This window comes from Bos taurus, chromosome 18 (genome assembly GCF_002263795.3).
Source record: "Bos taurus isolate L1 Dominette 01449 registration number 42190680 breed Hereford chromosome 18, ARS-UCD2.0, whole genome shotgun sequence".
NCBI classification, from domain to species: Eukaryota; Metazoa; Chordata; class Mammalia; order Artiodactyla; family Bovidae; genus Bos; species Bos taurus.
In genome coordinates, this window is record NC_037345.1 from 42,859,513 (window position 1) to 42,882,688 (window position 23,176).

Below are 23,176 nucleotides of genomic sequence, written 5' to 3' on the forward strand. Positions count from 1 at the left end.
ACTATTCATGGCCCTCCTTCTCAGTCCGGATCCAACCACCCTGCTGTTGAGTTGCTAAGACACTCGACCTGCCCAGCACTCCTGAAGTTGGGCAGAAAGCTTCACTCACACTGCATTTTACTCTGTTAGCCAGGGACAAAACAGGATTGCTTATAAAGCTGGTGTGTATGCCATAAGACAGATCCAAATGACCAACACTATGTTGCCCTCAGAGGACTGCAGTTGTGCTACTGGTCAAGCAAGCTACCAAGTCTGGTCCTACAAGCCCAGGAATTTTCCTGAAAATCTTCAGTCTGACCAGCAAATAGATTTCCCAGGGCCAGCTCTACTCCTCACCAGGCACACCTCAAGTCCAGCCATGCACCTAGGTATGACCTCTACATTTTAGCCAAGAACACCACAAAAAAGTATAGCCCAGCCAAAAGCAGTAGCAAACTCAGAAGGATAGGGCTGAAAGAATGTCAAGGCCCACTGCTGAAAGCCAGTGAGGGAGAGGATGGGGTGATAAAGACAGCCCACAGAGGGTTTGGGCGACGTGTGGAGACTCCAAAGTGACGAGTTACTGACTTCAAGAACCAAAGACCGCTGACAAGGCCTCGCCATGGTACCTTAGGAGTCCGACAACTCGCGCCTTAAACCCATCCAAAAGCCGGGATGGCAATGAGAGGGAGTGGCATCGCCTTCGCGCCCGCCCAGCCCCAGGACCCGGGATGCCCATGGGCGGGGCCTGAGCATCGCCCCGCCCTCGCCGCCCGCCACTCGGGTCACCTGACCTACCCGCAGCTCACGTGATCCGTCCCCAGCGCCGCCATTTTGGAGCTCCTGATGAGGATGGGGAAAGCGGCGTAAAAGAGGGAAAAGAGCCGTGAGAGAGTTGGGCGAGGACGAGGGCGAGGGCACGGCCGGCTCCTGGCCGGCAAAGGAGGCTCGCGGAAGCAGCAGCCGCCGCCCGACCGCAGGTACCGCGTCCCCGGGCCGTCCCTCCGCCCGCTGTTAGCGCCACCGCCGGCCATGTGCGTCCTCCCCTCAGGCCTCTACCGGCGCCGGCTTCCTGCTCAGCCTGTCGACACTCCCGGTGCTCGCCACATGCCCCAAGTTTCGTGTCCTTTTTCAATCCTTTGTCCCGTCCACAGCAAGGGCTGTGGAGGCCCCAGGCTTGCCCTGCAGCTGCGGGTGGGGGGAACCTGCTGCTCCCGGCTTAACTCTCACCAGCCTGGCCCGCAAGCAGGCTCGCCGGCCGTCGCGTCCTTCCCTTTGCACAGGTGAAACCGCTTCGCCTAGGCGGGATGAAGCGAAAACGGTGTCTTCCCCACGTCTCTTGATTACTTTTCTCAATCCCTATCTATCGCCCCTGCCCTTCAGCCACTGCTTGATGTAGGAGGAGCTAGTGGTAAAGCAATTCTTGTCTCTGCACCTATTTCGAACCACTTCGATGAAGTAAGTGGTCTCTCTAATGATCAGTCACTGAAATCACTGGGAAAAGCTCCCCACCGTTACGACCTGGGGGCATCCGGAGTGAACAGTTTGTGTGTGGAAGGCCTGGATGATTAATTAGGCCGAGGTCACCATCCCAACCCGCAGGCGATCTTTTTAGTTACCGCAGTGGGCTGTAATTTGCTTTCGGTCTGCATCTCTCTTATCCGGCAATTACTGGATTTATCACCTCTTTCAGTCTGTACTTTCTTTGCTGTGACTCAGTGTATGGGTTGTAGTATTGATTAAAAGAGAAAGTCTGGTCCTGCGTTCCTTTACCCCACTAACTCGTTTAAAATTAATTTCAGGGGAGAGCCAAATATGTGCTTTTTGCCCTGGCAATGAACGGTTTACTTAACCATAGTCGATAAAGTTGCATTATAGGTGAAATGAATACTATTCTTTGATCTTTTAAATTCATTCTGGCTAGTATAAGAAATAGCAAAGAAATGTAGGACCGGGGCAAGAAAGTGCCTTAGATGATATACGTAGTACAGTCGACTGTGACTTATCAGTTCATGCTGCCTTTCAGTTGTAGAACTATTCGAAGTTTGCAGAATCAACCATTTAGACTGTATTTTTGATTAAGATTAAAATGGCAGTGTACAACTTACTGCTTTTTATTCATTAGAAAGTTATATCAGTAAAGCCAATAGTATTTTGAGTCAATTAGATAAATTTTGAGCTAAAATATGAAATATACGATTATTGGAGAAATTGCCACAGCTGTTTTTTTCCAACTTGTGCCAAATCCTGAAGTCTGCTTGTTAGGTAAATTTTGTAAATTTGCATCACATAATTGGGTTCAATGAACATTCCTCTGAATTTCTTTACATGAAATATTGGGTAATTTTTCACTGTCCTCCCCCACAAAAAAAAAGAACTACTACTTGGTTTCACCAAGAAAGAGAAATGTTTGATACTATATACTTTCATTCTTGGCTACAGCTGGATTTTGAAGATTGATCCAAGGGACTGTATTAATTTCAGGAATTGATTTGAAAGACACTGGCTCTGCCACTTAACAGCCATGTAACCTTGGGTAAGTCACTTAAACTGCACTGAGTGTTTCCTTATTTGTAGAATTATGTAACACCCAGGTAACCTGTCCCAGAGACTTAATGAAGCTCAAACATACATGTTTGATACTGCCTAGCTGTAAGGGGCTATTGCTCTTTTCAGTATTTATACTTTGTACATTTTTTTGTTCACGCTGAGAATTAAGAGGAAAATTGGTATGTTGAGAGGCCTGGCGTGCTGCAGTCCATGGGTCGCAAAGAGTCAGGCAAGACTGAGCGACTGAACTGAGAAACGATGGATTTAGAATAAGATAGACCTGTATTCTAATTCTTAAGCTAGCTATTACTTTACATCTGTGAGCCTCAGTTTCCTCATCTGCAAGTAAAGAGGCCACTATTCCCAGGTACATTAGTAATACAAGAATCTGTACTGGCACTGTTCTCTGGTCTATGAGCACCTCAAGGGCACAGATTCCCTCTTACTTACTTTGGTAGTCTCCAGCACACTGCTTGGCATTTTATAGGTGCTCAGTGAATGTTAAATCTGAATATTGGTTAACATTAGTTTCGCCTTATGTCTTAATTGCAGCTGCCAACTTTGAATATTCTCCCAGGCTAGATGCCAGCTAAGGAATATTAGACATACTTTAATATTTACAGTCATTTTTTTTTCTTGGTGGGCAGTTAATTACATTAAGCTAAGGAGATTTTAACTCAAGTATGTTAGAGGCATTAGTAAGTTAAATCTACAAATAACATGTAAGCATTTTCAAAGTAACTTTTCAGTTTAAAGCCCAGAAACATGAAAATTTGTCCAGCACAACTCTGGAGTTTTACAGCTGCAGAATGTAAAACGCTTGGAAACAGTGACTTGCCTAAGGTCACACAACTGAGGTTCCTCTAGGAGAGGAACCCATGAGCTATGCCCCCTGCCACCTTTTGGCTAGAGCAAAATAAATATTATTCTCTTTCAGAATTACAATAGTGTGGAAAAATGAGGAATTGACCATTACTTCTATAACACAATTTTTTTTCTAATTGGAAGAACAATCTTAGTCTGAAAGAAAAGATGCTTTATATAACATACTGAACTGCCTTTTCTTCCACAGAAAATTACAGCTTTTATCCAGTCCCACCCAGGCCCACATGAATTGTTCAACTTGATTTTACTTATGATAACCATACTGCTATAAGTAAAAGGAACTAATTAGATGTACAAATAAGCCAAATAGCAAATTGTAAGGAAATAAAGACAGCTGATATAAGTTGGCTCTTTTCTTGGGAAAGACATTAATTACAAGCTTTTGCCTGTGGGAGTCTATTGTTTAGGAAAGTGGAGAAGGTTGTAGAACATTTCTGGTTTGGGATACAACATTTATTTACTTATACAGTTTGATATATTTGGTCGAATGTTATGTCTAAAGATTTCAAATGAGAAACACCCTGTTTTGCTGTGCCTGTAGTAGTAGTTTGCTCATCCTAGTAAACCTTACTGTTCAGCCATACTGGTCTTTTCTCTAATCTCTAGATAGCATGCTTATTCTGTCTTCTGAAAATCTACTGATGTTATGGTTGCTTTCTTGTCACCAAATTCCAAGAAAGCAAATGGCAGGCACACTCAGATTAGGACAATTCAGGGAGGATGTATTTTAAAAGATACTTATAAAGATGGAGGACCTATATAGTCAAGCCCCAGGAATCATTCAGTTATCTGGAGCTAGCAGCATCAGGAGAAAAGAGAGTCCTGTAGAACAGCCTGCCTGGAGATAATAGCCTTCTGTTGAGGATCACAGCCAGTTAAAGGTGACCTTGAGGGAGGGAACCAAAAAAATGAATGTTTTGATCTCCCTTTGCTGCCTCCTCCTGATTTCCTCTTATGGCTCCCCGTTGGCATAACTCAGCCAGAGGGCATGGGAGCCTAATGATGTAATTCCTCCTGGAATAGAGAGCAGAGTGGAGAATCAGTCAGTGAGCCCACAGGGGCAGATGGGTGACATCCAGAAGGCTCTTCTGTCAGAATGCAGTATGCATCTTACCTCTTCAGGGAGCCTTTGTTTCCCTTCCTGACCGAAATGAGTTCAGTCTGTTAGGATTTGGCCATAGGCTGTTGCCTTCTAACTATTTCGCCTTGGGTGATTGTTGTTCAATCACTAAAGTCATGTCTGACTCTTTGCGACCCCATGGACTACAGCACGCCAGGCTCCTCGTCCTCCACTGTCTCCTGGAATTTGCTCAGATTCATGTCCATTGAGTTGGTGATGCTATCTAACCATCTCATGCTCTGCCACCTCCTTCTCTTTTTGCCTTCAATCTTTCCCAGCATCAGGGTCTTTTCCAATGAATCGGCTCCTCACATCAGGTGGCCAAAGTATTGGAGCTTCAGCTCCAGTCCTTCTAATGAATATTCGGGACTGGTCTCCTTTAGGATGGACTGGTTGGATCTCCTTGCAGTCCAAGGGACTCTCAAGAGTCTTCTCCAACACCACAGTTCAAAAGCATCAATTCTTCAGCATGCAGCTTTCTTTATGCTCCAACTCTCACATCCATACATGACCACTGGAAAAAGCACAGCTTTGACTATACAGACCTCTGCTTTTTAATACACTGTCTAGGTTTGTCATAGCTTTTCCTTTCAAGGAGCAAGCGTCTTTTAACTTCATGGCTGTGGTCACTGTCCATAGTGATTTTGTGGCCCAGGAAAATAAAATCAGTCACTGCTTCCACTTTTCCCCTTCTGTTTACTGTGAAGTGATTGGGACTGGATACCATGATCTTAGTGTTTTGAATGTTAAGTTTCAGGCCAGCTTTGTCACTCTCTTCATTCTCCCTCATCAAGAGGCTCTCTAATTCTTTACTCTCTGCCATTAGAGTGCTATCATCTACATATCTTGAGGTTTTTGGTATTTTTCCCAGCAGTCTTAATTCCAGCTTGTGATTCATCCAGCCCAGTATTTCGCATAATATATTCTGAATAGATGTTAAATAAGCAGGGTGACAATATACAGTCTTGTATTGCTTTCCCAATTTTGAACAGTTACTCCATGTGTAGTTCTAAATGTTGCTTATTGACCCACATACAGGTTTCTCAGGAGACAGGTAGGGTGGTCTGGTACTCCCATCTCTAAGAGTTTTTCAGTTTGTCGTGATCCACACAGTTAAAGGCTTTACTGTAGTCAGTGAGGCAAAAGTAGATGTTTCTCTGGAATTCTCTTGCTTTCTCCAGATTCAGGGAATGCTGGCAATTTGATCTCCTGTTCCTCTGCCTTTTTTCAACCCAGCTTGTACACCTACTGCTGAAGCCTGTCTTGAAGGATTTTTAACATAGCTTTGCTAACATGTGAAATGAGCACAGTTGTACAGTAGTTTGAACTTTCTTTGGGATGGGAATGAAAACTGACCTTCTCACATTGGGTACTGCTGGGTTATTTAAAAGTGGTTAATTCTTTTTAACTTCTAAGTATGTGAGTCTTTCCCACTCAACTCAGTTTTAAACTGTGTGAGTAAAATTTTTTCCCTTTTTTCTTGATACCTAGCTTGATGCCTTGTGCATAACTTTTAAAATTCTTTGAAGTTTACACATGTAGAAAGAATAATATAATGAATTCCAGGGTACTCATCATTGCAGTTAGGAAATTTGCTGTTCTGGCTTGATTTGTCACCTCTCTGAGCGCCCCGACCCCTCCACCCTTGGTGATGTTTTTTTAAAGTTGCATTTACCTTGATCTCTTGGAGGCCATGGATAGTATGCAGATTATCTTAATCCAGGTTGTCAGCATTCTTGAGCCACTGGGATTGTATTTGTCGTCCTTATTTTTATCTCCTTTATTATGCAGATTTTATCTTAGGACATGTGATCTCAAATGCACATGCACATTGGTGGCCTAAGTGAAATTTTTGTGAAAATTTTAGGAGTTGGCCAGTATTCAACTTAACTTCCTCTCTTAGTATACTTTATTATGAGCTGTTTATCTAACCTTTTTTAACAGAGGCTTTTGTTATAATGAGACTTGTGCATCGACTTTGCCATGTGGACCCAAACTGGTTTTTCAGGTGTTTCCTGATGTATTTTATGTTGTGATATCTGTTTTATAGGTGCCATTTCTGTACTTATCCCCAAATGTATGCAGTCTCTAAAATGAGATACTTGCATAAATGTTCAGGGAAAATTGGAGCATCTGCTGCAAAGTTCCATTAGCTCTTAATGCCTGAGCAGACACAGCTTTAAAATCTGAATGTTTTGTCAGATTCTTTTGTATTAGTCTTTTTCTTGCGATGAGATGAGCTCCTCCTCTTCTTCATTTCACTTTCTTTTAAGGTACATGCTGAAATATCCTCAGGGAGCAATTTGCACTGCTCTGTCTCCCTCCTATTATGTCATTAAATAGTACAAGGATAATATGAGTCACCTTTGTAACCCTGTGGGTGTGCAGAGTCTGTGAGCAAATATTCACTTGTTAACCTCCAGATTATCAATCAGCCTACGTAGCTGTCTCATTTCTTGGGAAGGAGACCTTCCATCTGTAGTAGGGCACCAAATCTTATGTAAGAAATGGAATGTTCAAGGAGTCCTAGTAACTATTATTTAAGAAATTTGCATTAATCAATTGAACTGAAAGAAATAAAACCGTAAGTGAATGACCCTAGAGGGAATCAGCAATCACTTGAAGAGCCAAAGCTCCCCTGGCCTACACATGTGGACCTGTCAGGCAGCGCAGGCTTCCCGGGTGGTGCTAGTGTGAAGAACCCACCTGCCAATGCAGGAGACAAGATTCAGGTTCGAGCCCTGGGTGGGGAAGATTCCCCTGGAGGAGGGCATGGCAACCCATTCCAGTATTCTTGCCTTGAGAATCCCATGGACAGAGGAGCCTGGTGGGCTGCAGTCCATGGGGGTCACAAAAACGCTGGACACGACTGAGCGACTAACACTTTGATTTTCACTGTGAAGCCACAAAGGATTTTTCTAAAGAAACAAATTGTTCTCCCAATGGTCCCTTCTTTAGTGACTTAAGATTGACTGTAGAGATTTAAAAACATCCCTGTTCTTCCTGCTTGAGAGAAATATAAGGGAAATAGTCTTTTGAGAGGTAATGCCCTCAGATTGTTTAGGGGGACAGTGACCCAAGGGCCACTGGCCTTGGGGAGCTGGCATAGCTGTCTTTGCTGTAATGGCTGTGGAATGCATACCCTGCTGGGAGTGCAGCTAGAAGTAGGAGAGAGAAAAACCCCATCGTGCAAGGCAGAGTGTCAGGACGGAGGGGAGAAGTGGTACTAAAGAAACAGAGTAGAATGCTTGCCTTTTTGCATGATATGGATCTGGCTTTAGAAAGTTGGTGTGTAAAAAAAAAAAAAAAGAAAGTTAGTGTGCCACAAAGAGTAGAAAATAAGAGCAGGAAAGCCATAACTGCTGTCAGCTGATGGGGGAGGAAAGGGCCTGAAACTGCTCAGAGGACTGGTGAGGTCTTATAGGAATTCAGGTACCATCTTGGCAGCAGCTAATGGGCCCCTAAAAGTTGATTCAGCCACCTGCAGGAAGAGGAGCCTTGCTTCACCTTCCGAAATGAATTCAGAGCCTGTACGGAGGTTTAAGAATATGATCTTTGGCCCTGTAGCTAGTTCTTGTAATTTTGCTGGCATTTACTGAATGTTGTGAGTAAGATTCCAGAATGCACCTAAAATGTGGAAAAACAAAACTTGGTGCTGGAAAAAAGCCTAAACTTAAAAATGTGTTCCAAGTCAACAAGTTAATCTCACTTTAAGCCAAAGGAAATGCTTGAAAGTTCTGCCAGAAAATAAAGTATTCAAGATTTAGGCTAAAAGATAAAGCATTTCATGTTGAATGCCTTCCTTGGCCATGACACATTACTTGAACCTACAGATAACCCCTTTTAAGGCCTCTGTGCTTTTTTAGGTCTAAAACACAACTGGGATATCAATTTTTGCCTTCTCTGCTGCCCCTTTCCCTTTCAGAAAAAAACCATATATATAATGTATATGTATCTGAGTGTGTGTGTGTATGAGTAATAGTTGACCACTAATATGACCTCTAAAAAAACCACAGCGTAGTTTGTGGTTTATCTTCAGGAAAATAAATAAAAGGAGGAACTGGATCATTGCTTTTATTTAGTTTCAATTGTATAATACTTCTCAAAATTCTCTAAGCCCTTTACATAAAGTTACATGCCCATACTTTCACAGTTGTAAAGATCTGGGGAGGCAAAAAAAGTTTATGGTTTTAGTAATAAATCACAGTTATACTTGGTGTAAGAAATTGTGTCCTGAGAATTGCATCATTCATGTGTTGAATTTACAGAATGGTGTTTCATAATACTTGAGGTGGTTGCATATGCCCTGAGAATGACTGTAGCCCTTTAATAATGGAATAGCAGTCTTTTTTTTTTCTGGCATTGTACAAAAGGAGTACTGATTAGGTCCAACTAGATGTTTAGGGGAAAGAAAGTCAAGAAAAAAGGAGATGTCGTTAACTCATTTACAAAGAAAGAAATGAAGGATTGAAAGACCTTGATCATCCGTCTCAATAGGGGACAACACTCCAAAGAAAATTTCTAAGCAATTTAAGTCTCTACTGAGGATGGCCAAGTATATCAGTATGGAGCTCCCAGGTTAGAAAATACTTAGATCAGCTTAAACTCCTAAGAGTAGTTTAGATTTCCTGAATTATATGCCTATAATGATCCTGTAACCTGGTGTTTCTGTCATATATTCTGTTTTTTTAGATATGGAAGAAGGCAGCAGTGTTGCCATGTTGGTGTCAGATATTGGGGAACAGGAAGCTATGTTGACTGCCAAAACTGTCATCAGTTCATCACTGGAAATTGATGAACAAAGAAAAGCTAAAACAGATCCATTAATCCATGTTATCCAGAAGTTAAGCAAGATAGTGGAACATGAAAAGTCACAAAAATGTCTTTTAATTGGCAAAAAACGGCCACGTTCTAGTGCTGCAGCACACTCTCTTCTTGAAAGTCAAGAATCTTGTGAGATTCCAGCTAAAGTAACCCAGTCACCTGCTACTGATATTAGAAGGGCTGAGATGTCTCAAATACATTTTACCCCTGACTCTCCTGCCCAGAGTGATGGGAAGGCTATGTCTTACCAGTGTAGCCTTTGTAAGTTTCTGTCATCATCTTTTTCTGTGTTAAAAGATCATATCAAGCAGCACGGTCAGCAGAATGAAGTGATATTAATGTGCGCAGAGTGCCATATTACATCAAAAAGCCAAGAGGAACTTGAAGCTCACGTGGTAAATGACCATGAAAATGATGCCAACAGCCACACTCAATCCAAAGCCCAACAGTGCATAAGCCCCACCAACCCCTTGTGTCACCAAACCTCAGAAAGAAAGAATGAAACCATTCCTGACATCCCAGCAAGTGTGGACAACCTACAGACTCATACTGTCCAAACAGCGTCCGTGGCAGAAATAGGTAAGAGGAAATGGTATGCCTATGAACAGTATGGCATGTATCGATGCTTGTTTTGTAGTTACACTTGTGGGCAGCAGAGAATGTTGAAAACACATGCTTGGAAACATGCCGGGGAGGTCGACTGCTCCTATCCAATCTTTGAAAATGAGAACGAGCCCCTAGGCCTACTGGACTCTTCAGTGGCTGCTGCACCCAGCGGTGTCCACGCAGTAGTCATTGCCATCGGAGACAACGAACTGAGTATCCACAATGGGCCGTCAGTGCAGGTGCAGATTTGCAGCTCAGAGCCATTGTCGTCTTCCTCTCCTTTGGAGCAGAGTGCAGAAGGCGGGGTTCATCTCAGTCAGTCAGTTACCCTTGACCCTAATGAGGAAGAAATGCTTGAGGTGATTTCTGATGCCGAGGAGAGCCTGGTTGGTGACAGCCTGCTTTCATCAGCACAGAAAATCATCAGCAGCAGCCCAAATAAAAAAGGCCATGTTAATGTGATAGTGGAGCGTCTGCCAAGTGCCGAAGAAACGCTTTCACAGAAACATTTCCTCATGAACGCCGAAATCGAGGAGGGGAAAAGCCTGAGCCCAGCAGAAGCCAAGCTCGTGTGTGAAGGAAGAGGTGAAGTCTATCACGCTGATAAATGCACTGTTGATATCGGGGGGCTGATCATAGGCTGGGGCAACTCAGAGAAGAAAGACAGCGAGCTAATAAACAAAGGACTGGCTACTGATGAGAATGCTCCACCAGGCCGAAGAAGGACAAATTCTGAGTCTCTTAGACTACACTCCTTAGCTGCGGAAGCCCTGGTTACAATGCCCATAAGAGCTGCAGAACTAACACGAACCAACCTTGGGCACTATGGAAACATAAACCTTTTAGACCCGGACACCGGACAAAGGCAAGTAGACGGGGCAGTGGCAGCATATTCTAAAATGATGTCCCCACTGAAAAACTCTCCTGAGGGGTTAGCTAGTTTCAACCAAAGCAACTCTACCTTAGTAGCACTCCCAGAGGGTAGGCAGGAGCTGGCAGACGGGCAGGTTAAGACGGGCATCAGCATGTCCCTACTCACTGTGATTGAAAAGTTACGGGAAAGGACAGACCAAAATGCTTCCGATGATGACATTTTGAAAGAGTTGCAGGATAACGCCCAATGCCAACCCAACAGCGATGCGAGTTTGTCGGGAAGCAGTGTGGTGGAGTACATCCCTAACGCCGAGCGGCCCTACCGCTGCCGGCTTTGTCACTACAGCAGCGGTAACAAGGGTTACATCAAGCAGCACCTGCGAGTCCATCGGCAGAGACAGCCCTACCAGTGTCCCATCTGTGAGCACATTGCCGACAACAGCAAAGACCTGGAGAGCCACATGATCAACCACTGCAAAACAAGAATATACCAGTGCAAGCAGTGTGAAGACTCCTTCCATTATAAGGTAAGCATGGGCTCATGAAGTCCTTCAGAAAGCCGTAGAGTTTTAGAGCAAAGAGGGAGCTTTCTAGGTACAGTCCACCCACCTCATTTTATAGATAGGGAAACTGAGGCCCAGAATAGTTTGGTAATGTGCCCAGGGCATGCCTATTAATTAATGTTAAAGTTGGGACTGGAATCTGGGTCGTCAGGATGTCTGGCATAGGATTCTTTTTCCCCGCATGCCCCGTCTTTAACAGATCCTGTGTTTATTGCTTTAGTGTTTTCATGTGTATATCTTTTTAAAATTGTGTTGATTTTAAAGTGCAGGGAAATTGCAAGGGGATGTACTGTGGAGGGACATTGTACACACATCTGACTCACATTTAGCCTTATGTCATCAATGCAAAAAAATGCCTATTTTTAATCTTACGTGGCCCCTAAATGCAAGTCATTCACTTCAGCTGCCACACGACAAGCCAAGGGTGATTTATACCATTGCACAGGGAGAAATGGACTGTATGAGATATAATGAAAGATAGTGCAGTGGAAACAGAGCCATGTGTGTTATATTTTATGGGAAGTTTACAGGACTTTCAAGGATTACCTTGACTGATTTTCATTTTATGTGCCACCTAAAACCAGCAACCAGTATGAAGTACTGTTTTTGTAAAGGAAATTTGCATCCACCGAATCACTGGTTTAGAACTTTTCTTCAGTGTGCCAGTTGACTGGTGAGGGGGTGGGGCAGGGAATGTATCCCTAAAGGGGTAACTGAGGTGTAGAATTTTGCTCTTGTATTAGCCAGTCTTGGGGTCCAGGTCCACTGGTAATTAATAGGTAATCAAGAGTTTTAAAAAGAGCCTCTGAGTCAGAGATAGTTACTCTCACTTGGATTGCTCTCATGTAATTCTGAAGTGGCCTCTGGCCATTGGACAAGCAGCCCATACAGATGCGCTGCAGAGGCAAGTTCCAGTTTCTTCTGCTGATACACTTGATTCATGGGGGTGGGGATGAGGAGGAAGAGGTCCTTGGAGTCACAGTTCAGTGAAGTCTCTTTTACACATTTAGTTGATATTTAAAGGCAGAAGTGCAAAAGTTAACTGATTGGATTGATTTTCATGAAGGTATTGAGTTACTCTGAAGACTCTGCTTGTTCCTCCTCTGGACTCAGCAGTGGTTCAGGAAGCGCACACACACTCTGCACAAGCGCCCCTAAGACAGCAGTGGCTTCCTTTCAGAGACCGTGGAAAGAGGAACTAACTTGCCTTTTTGATAAGATTGTGTTTTCGCTAGTGTATTTCTTCCTGTAAGTTGTCAAATGTGTCAAGTTATCTTTTAGTGCATTTGGTTTTTAAATACTGGTAATGAAAGCAGTTCACTCCTTTCTGTAGCCTCCTAATAACTGTGCAACTGTGTTTATTGAAAACTACATATTAATTTCTCTCAATTTTTTAGAGTCAACTGAGGAACCATGAGAGGGAGCAACACAGTCTTCCAGATACCTTGTCAATAGCAACTTCTAATGAGTCCAGAATTTCCAGTGATAAAACTGATGGAAAATGTGTTCAGGAAGGTATCTGTGCATTTTTTTTTAATGTATATATAGATGAGATTGACTAGTGTACGAAGTGAAAAAAAATGCCCTTTGTTGTCATGTGAGTTATTTTCAGGACTAAGGCTGCGTCTCTTCTGCTCTGTTTTTATACTATGTGAGTGAATCTTATCTCTTATCTCTTGAGTACTAAGTGAATATTGTTAGGAAGTACTCAGCTTCAACTGTAGGTAGATGTACTCTGAAATTCACGCTGTCCTGTAAGAGCCAGGTACAGCAGAAACCCTGAGGTAACACGCCAGCAAGCCAGGGAAGCTGCAGCGCGGAAGGAAAGCCTCCTCCCTCTCTCGGCACCGGTTGACCCACTGAGAACGGAGCTTTTGCAGATGGTAGGCCCCCACCTCAAACTTTAACTGAGGCTTCCTGCTGTGATCTTATTCTTATCCAAGTGTGACTGCCAGATTTCATCTGCATTATTTAAAAAAAAACAACACAGGCTCTTTTTATGTACCAGTTAGGTGCCAGTCGGCCGAGTTTCTGCTAATAGGAATATTAGAATCAAAAGATTTAATTAGAGTTCCATGAAAAGGCGGATGCCACATCCGGAGAATTAGGGATAAAGTGTAATAAGCTGTGCTTCCTTGCATCAGCTCACTTAAATTGATATCCTTTAAATGTCTCAATTGTGGTACATAGCGTTTATGGGAAATAAAACATATTGGGGTGACTTTCCTTTTTAGATTTCCTCAGAATTAAAGTTAGAAACAACTGCAGAGTAAAATGTTTTACCATAATGTTTCATTAAATTATACCCCAGAAAGCATAACTGATTCTAGAATGTTTCTGAAAGAACTGATTTTGACACCACTGTAGCACCAAAATTCCCTTGTCAAACAGATGTCATCCCTGTAAAACTATCCAAAACAAAAGGAGTTTATGACATAGCATCTGTTCCCGCAGTAGATGGCTGAGCTGAAACTGTTTTGTTTCCTTTGTACAAAATAGCCCTAACTGCCTCCTTTTATTTTAATTCATTATGTTTCCATATCCCCTTTAAAGGAGACATTAAAACATTTGATATCTTTGGACCATAAATCCCTAATGAAGGAATAAAGTAAGTACTACTCACTGGTACCACCTGCGGTTACTACCAGCGGTGGAATATGTCTTTTCTAGCCCCATCTCCAAAAGCAATAATTTAAAACTGTCCAAATGAGTTAACAAATTAAAACCCACAATTTGAATTAAAAAGATTGAAATGTCAGCTCAGAATTAAAATAACCAGTTTGGGCTTCATAGCATTACATCTCTCCACCACATTCCATTTTGCAGCAGCTTTCCTTTGTGGCTCAAACTCTTGTTTCTTAGGGTTACATGTATAGATTTTAAATTGCTTCTTCATGCCTCACCCCCCTACCCCCTATTTAACTCTATTTGCTGGTAGGATAACAATTCAGATGACTGAGAATTCCTGCTTGCTTAATCTGCACTGATGCTTTATTGATTCAATATTAGATATTTCAGAATCTGGTGGTTGGGCTGAAGAACAAGCTTTGAGCTCGCAAAGAAGGTGAAAATGATTCACATTTTATCCAAACACTTTTAACCATTTAATAAACTTATTAAACAAGAGGGGTGATGTATATTTCTGTGGCTTCGAGTCTCTGTCACGATAGCCCAGGTAACTTGTAGCTCATTTTTGACTCAGAGGCCCAGTGTAATAGCACCTCAGACATTTGTCCTGCCAGAAGGTAAGGAGTGCCCATCGTGAGCTGGATTCTGTGCTAAGTGCTTGAAGTGCAGTCGAGGTGTCAGTGCCCTTGAGGGGCCCAGCCCAGTGAGGAACACACAACGGTATTAACGAGTACATTAACAAACACCACAGATACTCAAGGAGCGGTAGACAGAGCACTTTCATATGGAGTTTCTTAACGAAACTTAATTCTTCTTTATTGTAAACCTGTGATTTGCCAAGCCCTGGGGATTTTATGTAAGCAGAACAGGCAGATCCCTGCCCTCAGGGAGGCTCCAGCTAGTGACGGGTCAGACTGACACCAGCACACGGGTAACGTACAGACTGCGGTGAAGTAAAGCATGCTCCTGGGCTTACAAACCATGCAGGAGGTTCCAGTATTTCCATTTTGTAGATGAGGAAACCAAGTCCTCAAGAGGGGAAATAATTTGCCTGTGATCACACTCATACTAAGTGGCAGAGCAGGGACTGAGCCCAAGTTTTTGAAATTTAAATCTAGTATTCTTTCCGTTGGAAACAGTTGCTTGAAGTAACACAGCCTCTCATTCTGTGCTATATTAAGTTTTCCCATCTGTCATTTTTATTAGTTGTCATTGATCTGTAATATTTCTCACACAGAACCATTATACAATATTTCACACTTCTTTTTTTCGGGTTTTTTTTTTTTTTTTAAACTATATCTGGAGTAGTGCCACTTATAATCAAGTCCAACTTTTTAACCCACCAATTAAGAGCAGTGCTTAGATTATAATTATGATTAGTGTGTATATTAATGTTACAGATTTATACCAGGAAATTAGGACATTTTTGTTCTGCCTGGCAAAAGTAGTTATTAGCCAAAGAAAATTGCAATTTTAGAAAGCTTAAATTTAACCTAAGGATTTTCTTTGTTTTGTTAAAATTTCCATATGGGAGTTCTTTTGTATCACCAATTTTACTTTTCTGCAGCGGGTTCTGGTGTTCTACCTAAGCTTTCTTCCTGTTCTGCCTTGTTCTGCAATTTCTATGCTCGCTCTGTTTCTGAATATAAAGCATTCAGGCTATGAATGGCCTATGAACTTTGTGCTGACAGAAGAGTAAATAAATTGTTGAATATCTTCAGGAATAGTTTTCTGTGATCAAGTCATTCTGCTTGTATTGCCTCAAGCTTACCCTGATTTGAATCCTGCCCAACCCTCACACCCAGCGCCTTGTTGCAGAGTGAGTTTAGTAACAGGGCCTAATTCCATGGATCTGTGATTCCTGGATTTCAGAGAGCTGCATGTTTACCTTAGTCCTTGTTAAACTGTCCGTTTATGGGGTATAATTATACTGCATTACATAGCACTTAATAATTTGCCTTTGCTTTTCCTTCTGTTGTAAGTTACAAACAAAGGAAACCTACAGAGTGAAAAGGCTTTGGACTTTGTATATTGAGTTTGTTGTAGATGCTTTGTAGCTGTACTTTACAGTACTGGATTATAGTATTAAATTACAGCTGGTTGGCGATCAGTGTTTCCTGAAGGCTATATCCTATATGTGCTATATAAGCTATATCCTATAAACCAACACCTTTCAGATTCACAGTTTATCTCTGGTTAAATCAGTTGCAACTCAGTCAGCAGGGCAGCTGGCATCAGGTTCATTATAGTTTAGAATTTTGTACAAGGTTATGTAGAAGCTAACCGAATGTATTTTTACAGATCAGATGATCCTCACTTTATATCCACAGGAAGTGCAGGTTCAGGAGAACCTGTAAAGCTTGTTGACTTTATTAACCAGTGAGAAAACCTGCATTGAAATGTTAATACTGTGTGGTATAAATTCTCATTTACAGTGGAATGTAAATATTGTTGTTTTAATCTAATCCAATCACATCACTAAAACTGAAATGCTTTGTCCAGGGAATAAGTCTTCAGTCCAGAAACAGTATAGATGTGATGTATGTGATTATACAAGTACAACATACGTTGGTGTCAGAAACCACAGACGAATCCATAACTCTGACAAGCCTTACAGGTAAGTGTGAAGATCCTGGAGTTTTAATACTTGTATTACAATACTGTAAAGGAAAAAGTGGAAGTAATTAAAAATTCGAAACAGTTGTTTAAGCATAGGTTAAGCGCTAAGAAACTTTCACTTCCTGGTTTCACGAGTATTGTGTAGTTTGTTAAAGAACTTGAATTTTAAGCTTTAGTCTCAGGATGATAGGCTTATTTTTGACTAGATTTTGCCTAGTAGCAATAAAGGAAGATGTCTATATCTGTCAGTTTCATGTGGGTATAAATTATCATAGCAATTTTCATTGCTTAGAGTACATTTCAATAATTCGGTAGTTAAGTATTCAATAGTCCAGCAAAAGACTCTTAAAACTTAAAAGCAATAAAATTCCCTGTGAAAGATTCTGTTTTTGAAAATAAATCTTACCATGTATAGAGTAAGATCATTTAATTTTGTTACTTGATTTTTTACAAAAGCTCATTCTAATATGTATTCAGAAAATATAGGTGTTCTCAGTTGATTAAGATAGGCTGATAAATAGAAATAATTACTGTTTAAACTTTGCCTCTGGAGAATAAACTACCTGTTGTTTATGTATAGTAAAGATACAGATATTTTTGCAAAGGTTGTCCAGCTGTCACAGGGCAGTGTGTTCTACTGGTAGCCATCAGGGAACATCGAGTTTCCAGTCAAAGCCAAGCCAAGTCACTGTGACCGATAGTGCTCAGCAGTGCCCTGAGCTTTTCTATCCCCTTGACAAAACTTGGTTGCTGTTTTAACTCTCTTCCCAGGTTTTATAGGTGTGACCCAGGTCACTGTGGGAAAGTTACTATATTAATATCTAAATGAGGACCTGGCAGACTGTACCTTAAATTGCCGTTGCTTGATCCCATACTGTGGCACACTCTCTCTCACTCTCTCTCTCTATATACGTGGTTTTAATATAGAGAGTATATGTGTATGGGTTTAAATAATTATATATGGTTTTAAATAATGAATACATACAGTGAGAATCTTCTTCCTGTTACATCAGAGAAGTCTTAGTAGGTTATTTTCCAAATTTTTTCACACTGTACTTTTTCACTGTGTTTGACCTGAGTGCCTTAGAAAAAATGTCATGCCCACCCCTCCATGTAATTATTACCTTTCACGTAACACTTGTTTTCCAACTTTCAAATGCTGTGATTCTTCTTTTAATCTTCTTTAAATACTTCCCCTTTGTCTTCATGAGATTTGCACTCTACAGAGCATTATGGGTTACCATATTCTTTTCCAATATGTTTCTAGGACTTTCTGATAGAAAGCATAGCCTTCTTGATATCTGATTTAATATTGAGTTATCATAGTTTTCCTGGCTTATTTCATGTATGCTTCATTCGGTTTTGCTGCCTAGCACACTTATGGTCAGAATTGAGGCTTGCTTTCTCAGCGCGTACACTGTGCATTTCTGATAGCGTGTTTCTTGGAGCACTGAAGGGCCTGGCTCATGAGGACATCTCAGAAACCCTGTCCTCACTGCAGAAGGAAGAGAGCTATTTTCCATTCCCATGTTAGGACAGGGAAAGATTAAAAAGACCTCATCCTGTGTCAGATCTACCAAATGTAGCAAACTTTGTTCTTTTCAGTGCTTTATTAAGGAACATTCTAAGTAAACCACATACCACTTACGATAATTATAACATTGACCCCAAAATTAGTTAAAGGTGCATTCAAAATTTTCAGATATTAGATTGTCTCTGGTTTAGCTTAATATTGCGGTACTAGAGTTACTGCTGGTTTCCTTCCTATGATACCACTTTTATGAATGACTAGCTGGAGATGGAACAACAAAACACTTTGCTCTTGGTTCCTCCTGATTGTGGCTTTGAGCCCATTTTCCCTTAGAAACATAATTATATAAGTACTTGGGTTCCAAAACTACATGGCAAAACGGAAGGCAGGAGGAACAACATGACAGACAGGGACATACGTGGGCTTTGGACTGAAGCACTCAGCACGCTGCCTGTACATACTAGGTACTCAGTAAATGACTGATGTGCTTGTGTGCTAAGTCACTTTAGTCGTGTCCGCCTCTTTGCAGCTGTATGGACTGTAGCCCTCCAGGCTCCTCTGTCCATAGGATTCTCCAGGCAAGGAAACTGGAGTGGGTTGCCATTCCCTCCTCCAGGGTATCTTCCCGACTCAGGGATCGAACCTGCATCTCTTAGGTCTCCTGCATTGGCAGGTAGGTTTTTTTACCACTAGCACCACTCGGGAAGTCCAGTGTTGGGCTCAAATGACTGATAGTTATCTGTATACTTTAGTTTTTCTCATCTATAAAATGGCTCTGGTTCTATATATTTATTGTGTTTTGAAAATAAATATGTGGTAATATACTTCCTTAAGTAGAAGAGTCGCCCAGATATATTACTATATGTTGATTTTTTAGTACCAATCCTATTTTAATACCCAGTCTAAAAATACCCAGTATTTCCTTAAATGTTTCAGAAGTATCTTTTATTAGAGTTATTTTGTTTATATCAGGAGGTCCAAACATTGCATTTGATTGATGTGTTTCTTAAGTCTCTCTTTTTTAAAATTTTGAAATAGACTTTATAACTTAATGCAGCATATATCCTGAAAATTACATAAATCAAAAGCATACAGCTTGATGAATGGTCACAAATTAAACCCATCATTGTAATTCCTCAGACCAAGAAATAAACCATTGCCAGTTTCTCAGCAGCACCCTCTTCTTAGCCTTTCCACTCACTACCCCATCCCCCACCAGGTAACCACCATCTTGACTTCTAACATCATAAATTAGTTTTGCCTGTTTTTGAACTTAATGTGAATAAAGTCATACAGCACATATTCTTTTACGTCTAGCTTCTTTCATTCAGCACCATTGTCTGTAATTCAGTGTAGGATTAATGTGTTCCTTTTTGTTGCTGTATAGTATTCCATTTTAAGATTATGCCACAATTTATTTTTTATTTACTCTTGATGGGTATTTAGATTATTGGCCAGACTTTCCCCCATTATGAATAATGCCAATATTCTTTTACATATTTTTTCATGAAATGGGTTCTTTTCCATTGGTGTATACCTAGGAATGGAATATGGGGGTAATAGAACATGCTACTTGGAGAAGGAAATGGCAACCCACTCCAATATTCTTGCCTGGAAAATCCCAGGGATGGGGGAGCCTGGTGGGCTGCTGTCTATGGGGTCACACAGAGTCGGACACGACCGAAGCGACTTAGCAGCAGCAGCAGTAGAACATGCTACATTGAGGTGTGGTGGATATTGTCAACAGTTATCCAAAATGGTTATGCCAGTTTACAGTGGTTGTACCAGTTCAGACCCTCATCCATACTTTGTTTTATCAGTCTTGAATTTTGATCCTTCTTGTAGGTACATATGTTGTGGTGGTTCTCATTTGCATTTCCTGATGATTTATGTAGTTGAGCATCTTTTCACGTGTTAACTGCACATTTCTTTATTGGTGGTCTGCTTTTTTCTGACTGATTTTGCAGCAGTTCTTTATGTGTTCTGAATGCAAGGGTTTTTGTTTGTTTTTTGGTCTATTATGTGTATTGCACATATCTTCTATACTTAAAGCTACTCTGAGTGGTATCTTTTGAAAAAAAGAAATTTCTAGTTTTAATGTAATCAGATGTATTAATCTTTTTCTTTGTGCTTAGGCTTTATATATCTTTATACTCTGAAACTGATGCTGATTTTTCTGAATAGTCATGCAATTAAGGTAGATGATGAAAGGAGAGGTAAAATGTGTGCTTATAAAATAATGATGCTTGTTTTCAGGGATTCACATTAACTGAGTCAAAAATTCTGTGTGCTTATGTATTAATGACCCTAGTTTTATAATATGACACAAAAAGTAAAAGAAAAATCTCAAAAAAAAAAAAAAACCAGAAAGGGTTTAAGCAATGGAAATGACATTTGGAATGACAGAGTTGCCTCCTATATGTGGTCAGTCATTGTAAAAAGTCTGGTCTTTATACAGCTATATTACAGATGGTAATGGCTACAGAATGAAATGGCAACCCACTCCAGTATTCTTGCTTGGAGAATTCCATGGGCAGAGGAGCCTGACAGGCTGCAGTCCTTGGGGTCACACAGAGTCAGACACAACTGAGTGACTAACACACAAGAATAATAGCTAACATTTTTCATGGGCCAGGCAATGTGCTGAGTACTCAGTCTGTGTCAGCTGTCTTGATCCTCATGACAGCCCCGTTCTTAGGAATGTTACTACTATTAATGTTGTATTAATAGATATGGAAAGGAGGCTGGGTAGATGAAACGATCTCCCACGATCTCCCCAGGTAGCAGAGCCAGGCCTTGAACCCTTGCTCCTGTTAGCTGTGCCACTCCGCCTGTATCTGCTTTGCCAGAGAGAACTCTTCATGAGACGTGCTGCCAAACCACCCCCAACTTAGTGGTGTAAAACAGCAGCTCTTCTATTCAACTCAGGGATTCTGCAGCTCAGGAATTCAGAAAGGGCATTATAGGGGTGGCTTGTCTCTGTTCCATGAGGTCTGGGACTCAAGCGGGAAGACTTGAAGTCTGGAGGTAACTGCGATGACAGGGGTTGCAGGCATCTGAGGGCTCCCTCACCAGTTGAACTGTCGACTAGGGCCTCAGCTGGAGCACGTACACGATTTCTCCACGTGGCCTTTTCCAAGTGTGCTGGTTCCACAAGTGAATGCTTAGGTAAGAAGCAGATGAAAGCAGTATTACCTTTTATGACATACCCATGGAAGTCACATGTCATCACTTCCACCAACTTAGACTTCATTTTTTTTAATTTATTTATTTTTAATTGGAGGATAATTGTTTTACAATATTGTGTTGGCTTCTGCCATGCATCAACACGAATCAGCCATAGGTGTATATTAATATATGTCCCATCATTCTTGAACCTCCCTCCCTCCTCCTACCCTGTGCTTACTCGCTTCAGTTGTGTTCAACTCTGTGTGACCCTATGAATTATAGCCTGCTGGGCTTCTCTCTCCATGGGATTCTCCAGGCAAGAACACTGGAGTAGGTTGCCATGCCCTCCTCCAGGGGATCTTCCTGACCCAGGGATCGAACCCGTGTCTCTTTTGTCTCCTATGTTGGCAGGCAGGTTCTTTACCACTGGTACCATCTGGGAAGCCTGCCTTCCACTGTACAGATTTCTTAAATCTCTTTTAATCTGAAAGCATGTTGAATTATCAGTTGCATTAGCTTGGGAAAAATCTCAAGTCTTTGAAAACCCTGAATTTGTTTTAAGGAAAACAGTTTAGCTTACAGTTTAATTTGGAGGGAAAAGAAATGTGTTTTGTTTAGAAAGAATGAACTGATGGACTTTGATTCTTACAGTGGCACAAAGAGTTCTTAGATTCATCACAAAATTTGAAGTGAATCTTCTCTGGGCCTTAGTTTATGTATTCCTTTAAAAGCACAGAAAACTAATTGAATGTGGTAAGACAAATCCTATTGCAAGGTTTCTACTTCAGTCTTTTCACATATGTTCAAGTCATACCTCCAGTACTGCAGGACATCTGGTTTTGCTTTCCTCTGCCTAACCCCTCAAGACAATTGTTCCTAATTAAATCAGATCTGGAGTAAAGCCCCAGGCCAGGGAAATAGGGTAGTGTAACCACATTCTTAGCTCTGTGGGGATTAAAGTAACTGACCTATTAGCAATGGGAAAAAGCCTATAGAAAAATTCAGTTCAAGTTTTTAGCCAGATTCAGAAACCTTGGATTTTCTGATGTCGAATGTTTTCCATACCACTGAGCAACTCAGTTCTCAGCAGCATTAGCTGAGTGTCCTGCAAATTTAATTCAATCTTGACATTGTCTACCCAGAGACAGCATCAGATCCCACCAGTGAAGGGCTCAGTCCCACAAGACTGCCCTCACTTCAGATGCCAATCGCAAATCTAGTTTGTTACCTGTGCTTCTACTGGCTGGCCATAAGTCAGGTAAATAAGGTTCTTGTGACTCCCTCCTCAGGTTTGATTAATTGGCTAGAAAGGATACAGGTGTACAATCAGATGAAGAGACACAGGGCAAAGCCAGGAGAGGTGGAGTTTCCGTGCTTTCTGGGTGTGCCACTCTCCCAGCCCTTCACGTGTTCACCAACCTGGGAACTCTCTGAACCATCCTTCAAGTTTTTATGGAGGCTTCATTCCATAAGCACGATTGATTAAATCATTGGCCATTGATGGCTGAACTGAATCTCAGTAGTCTGTCCTCTGAGACTGGAAGTTCCAACCCTCTAATCACATGGTTGGTTCCTCTGGCAATCAGCTTCCATCCTTAGGTTACCTAGGGCAGGGATCCCCAACCTCTGAGATCTAATGCCTGATGATCTAATGTAATGATAATAGAAATAAAGTGTACAATAAATATAATGCCCTTGAATCATCTGGAAACCATCTCCCTCATCCCCTATCCATGTAATAATTGTCTTTCATGAAACCAGTCCCTGCTGCCAAAAAAGCTGGGGACCACTGACCTAGAAACTTTCCCCCAAATCACCTCATTAACATAC

General features: G+C 41.5%; 1 protein-coding gene across 3 annotated transcripts in view; it reads left to right on the forward strand.

Moving 5' to 3' along the window:
• Nucleotides 1-801: 801 nt before the first annotated feature.
• ZNF507 (zinc finger protein 507) overlaps nt 802-23,176 on the forward strand; it is a 42,964-nt gene continuing 20,589 nt past the window's right edge. The window contains exons 1-5 of one of the 3 annotated variants that reach the window (XM_015458067.3): nt 802-959; nt 2,422-2,515; nt 9,227-11,364; nt 12,798-12,915; nt 16,531-16,645. In XM_015458067.3, the coding sequence (XP_015313553.2) occupies nt 9,229-11,364; nt 12,798-12,915; nt 16,531-16,645 (2,369 nt within the window). In that variant the 5' untranslated portion in view covers nt 802-959; nt 2,422-2,515; nt 9,227-9,228. The remainder of the gene's footprint in view (nt 960-2,421; nt 2,516-9,226; nt 11,365-12,797; nt 12,916-16,530; nt 16,646-23,176) is intronic. The other 2 variants (XM_059876883.1, NM_001206198.3) reach the window with 2 other exon arrangements.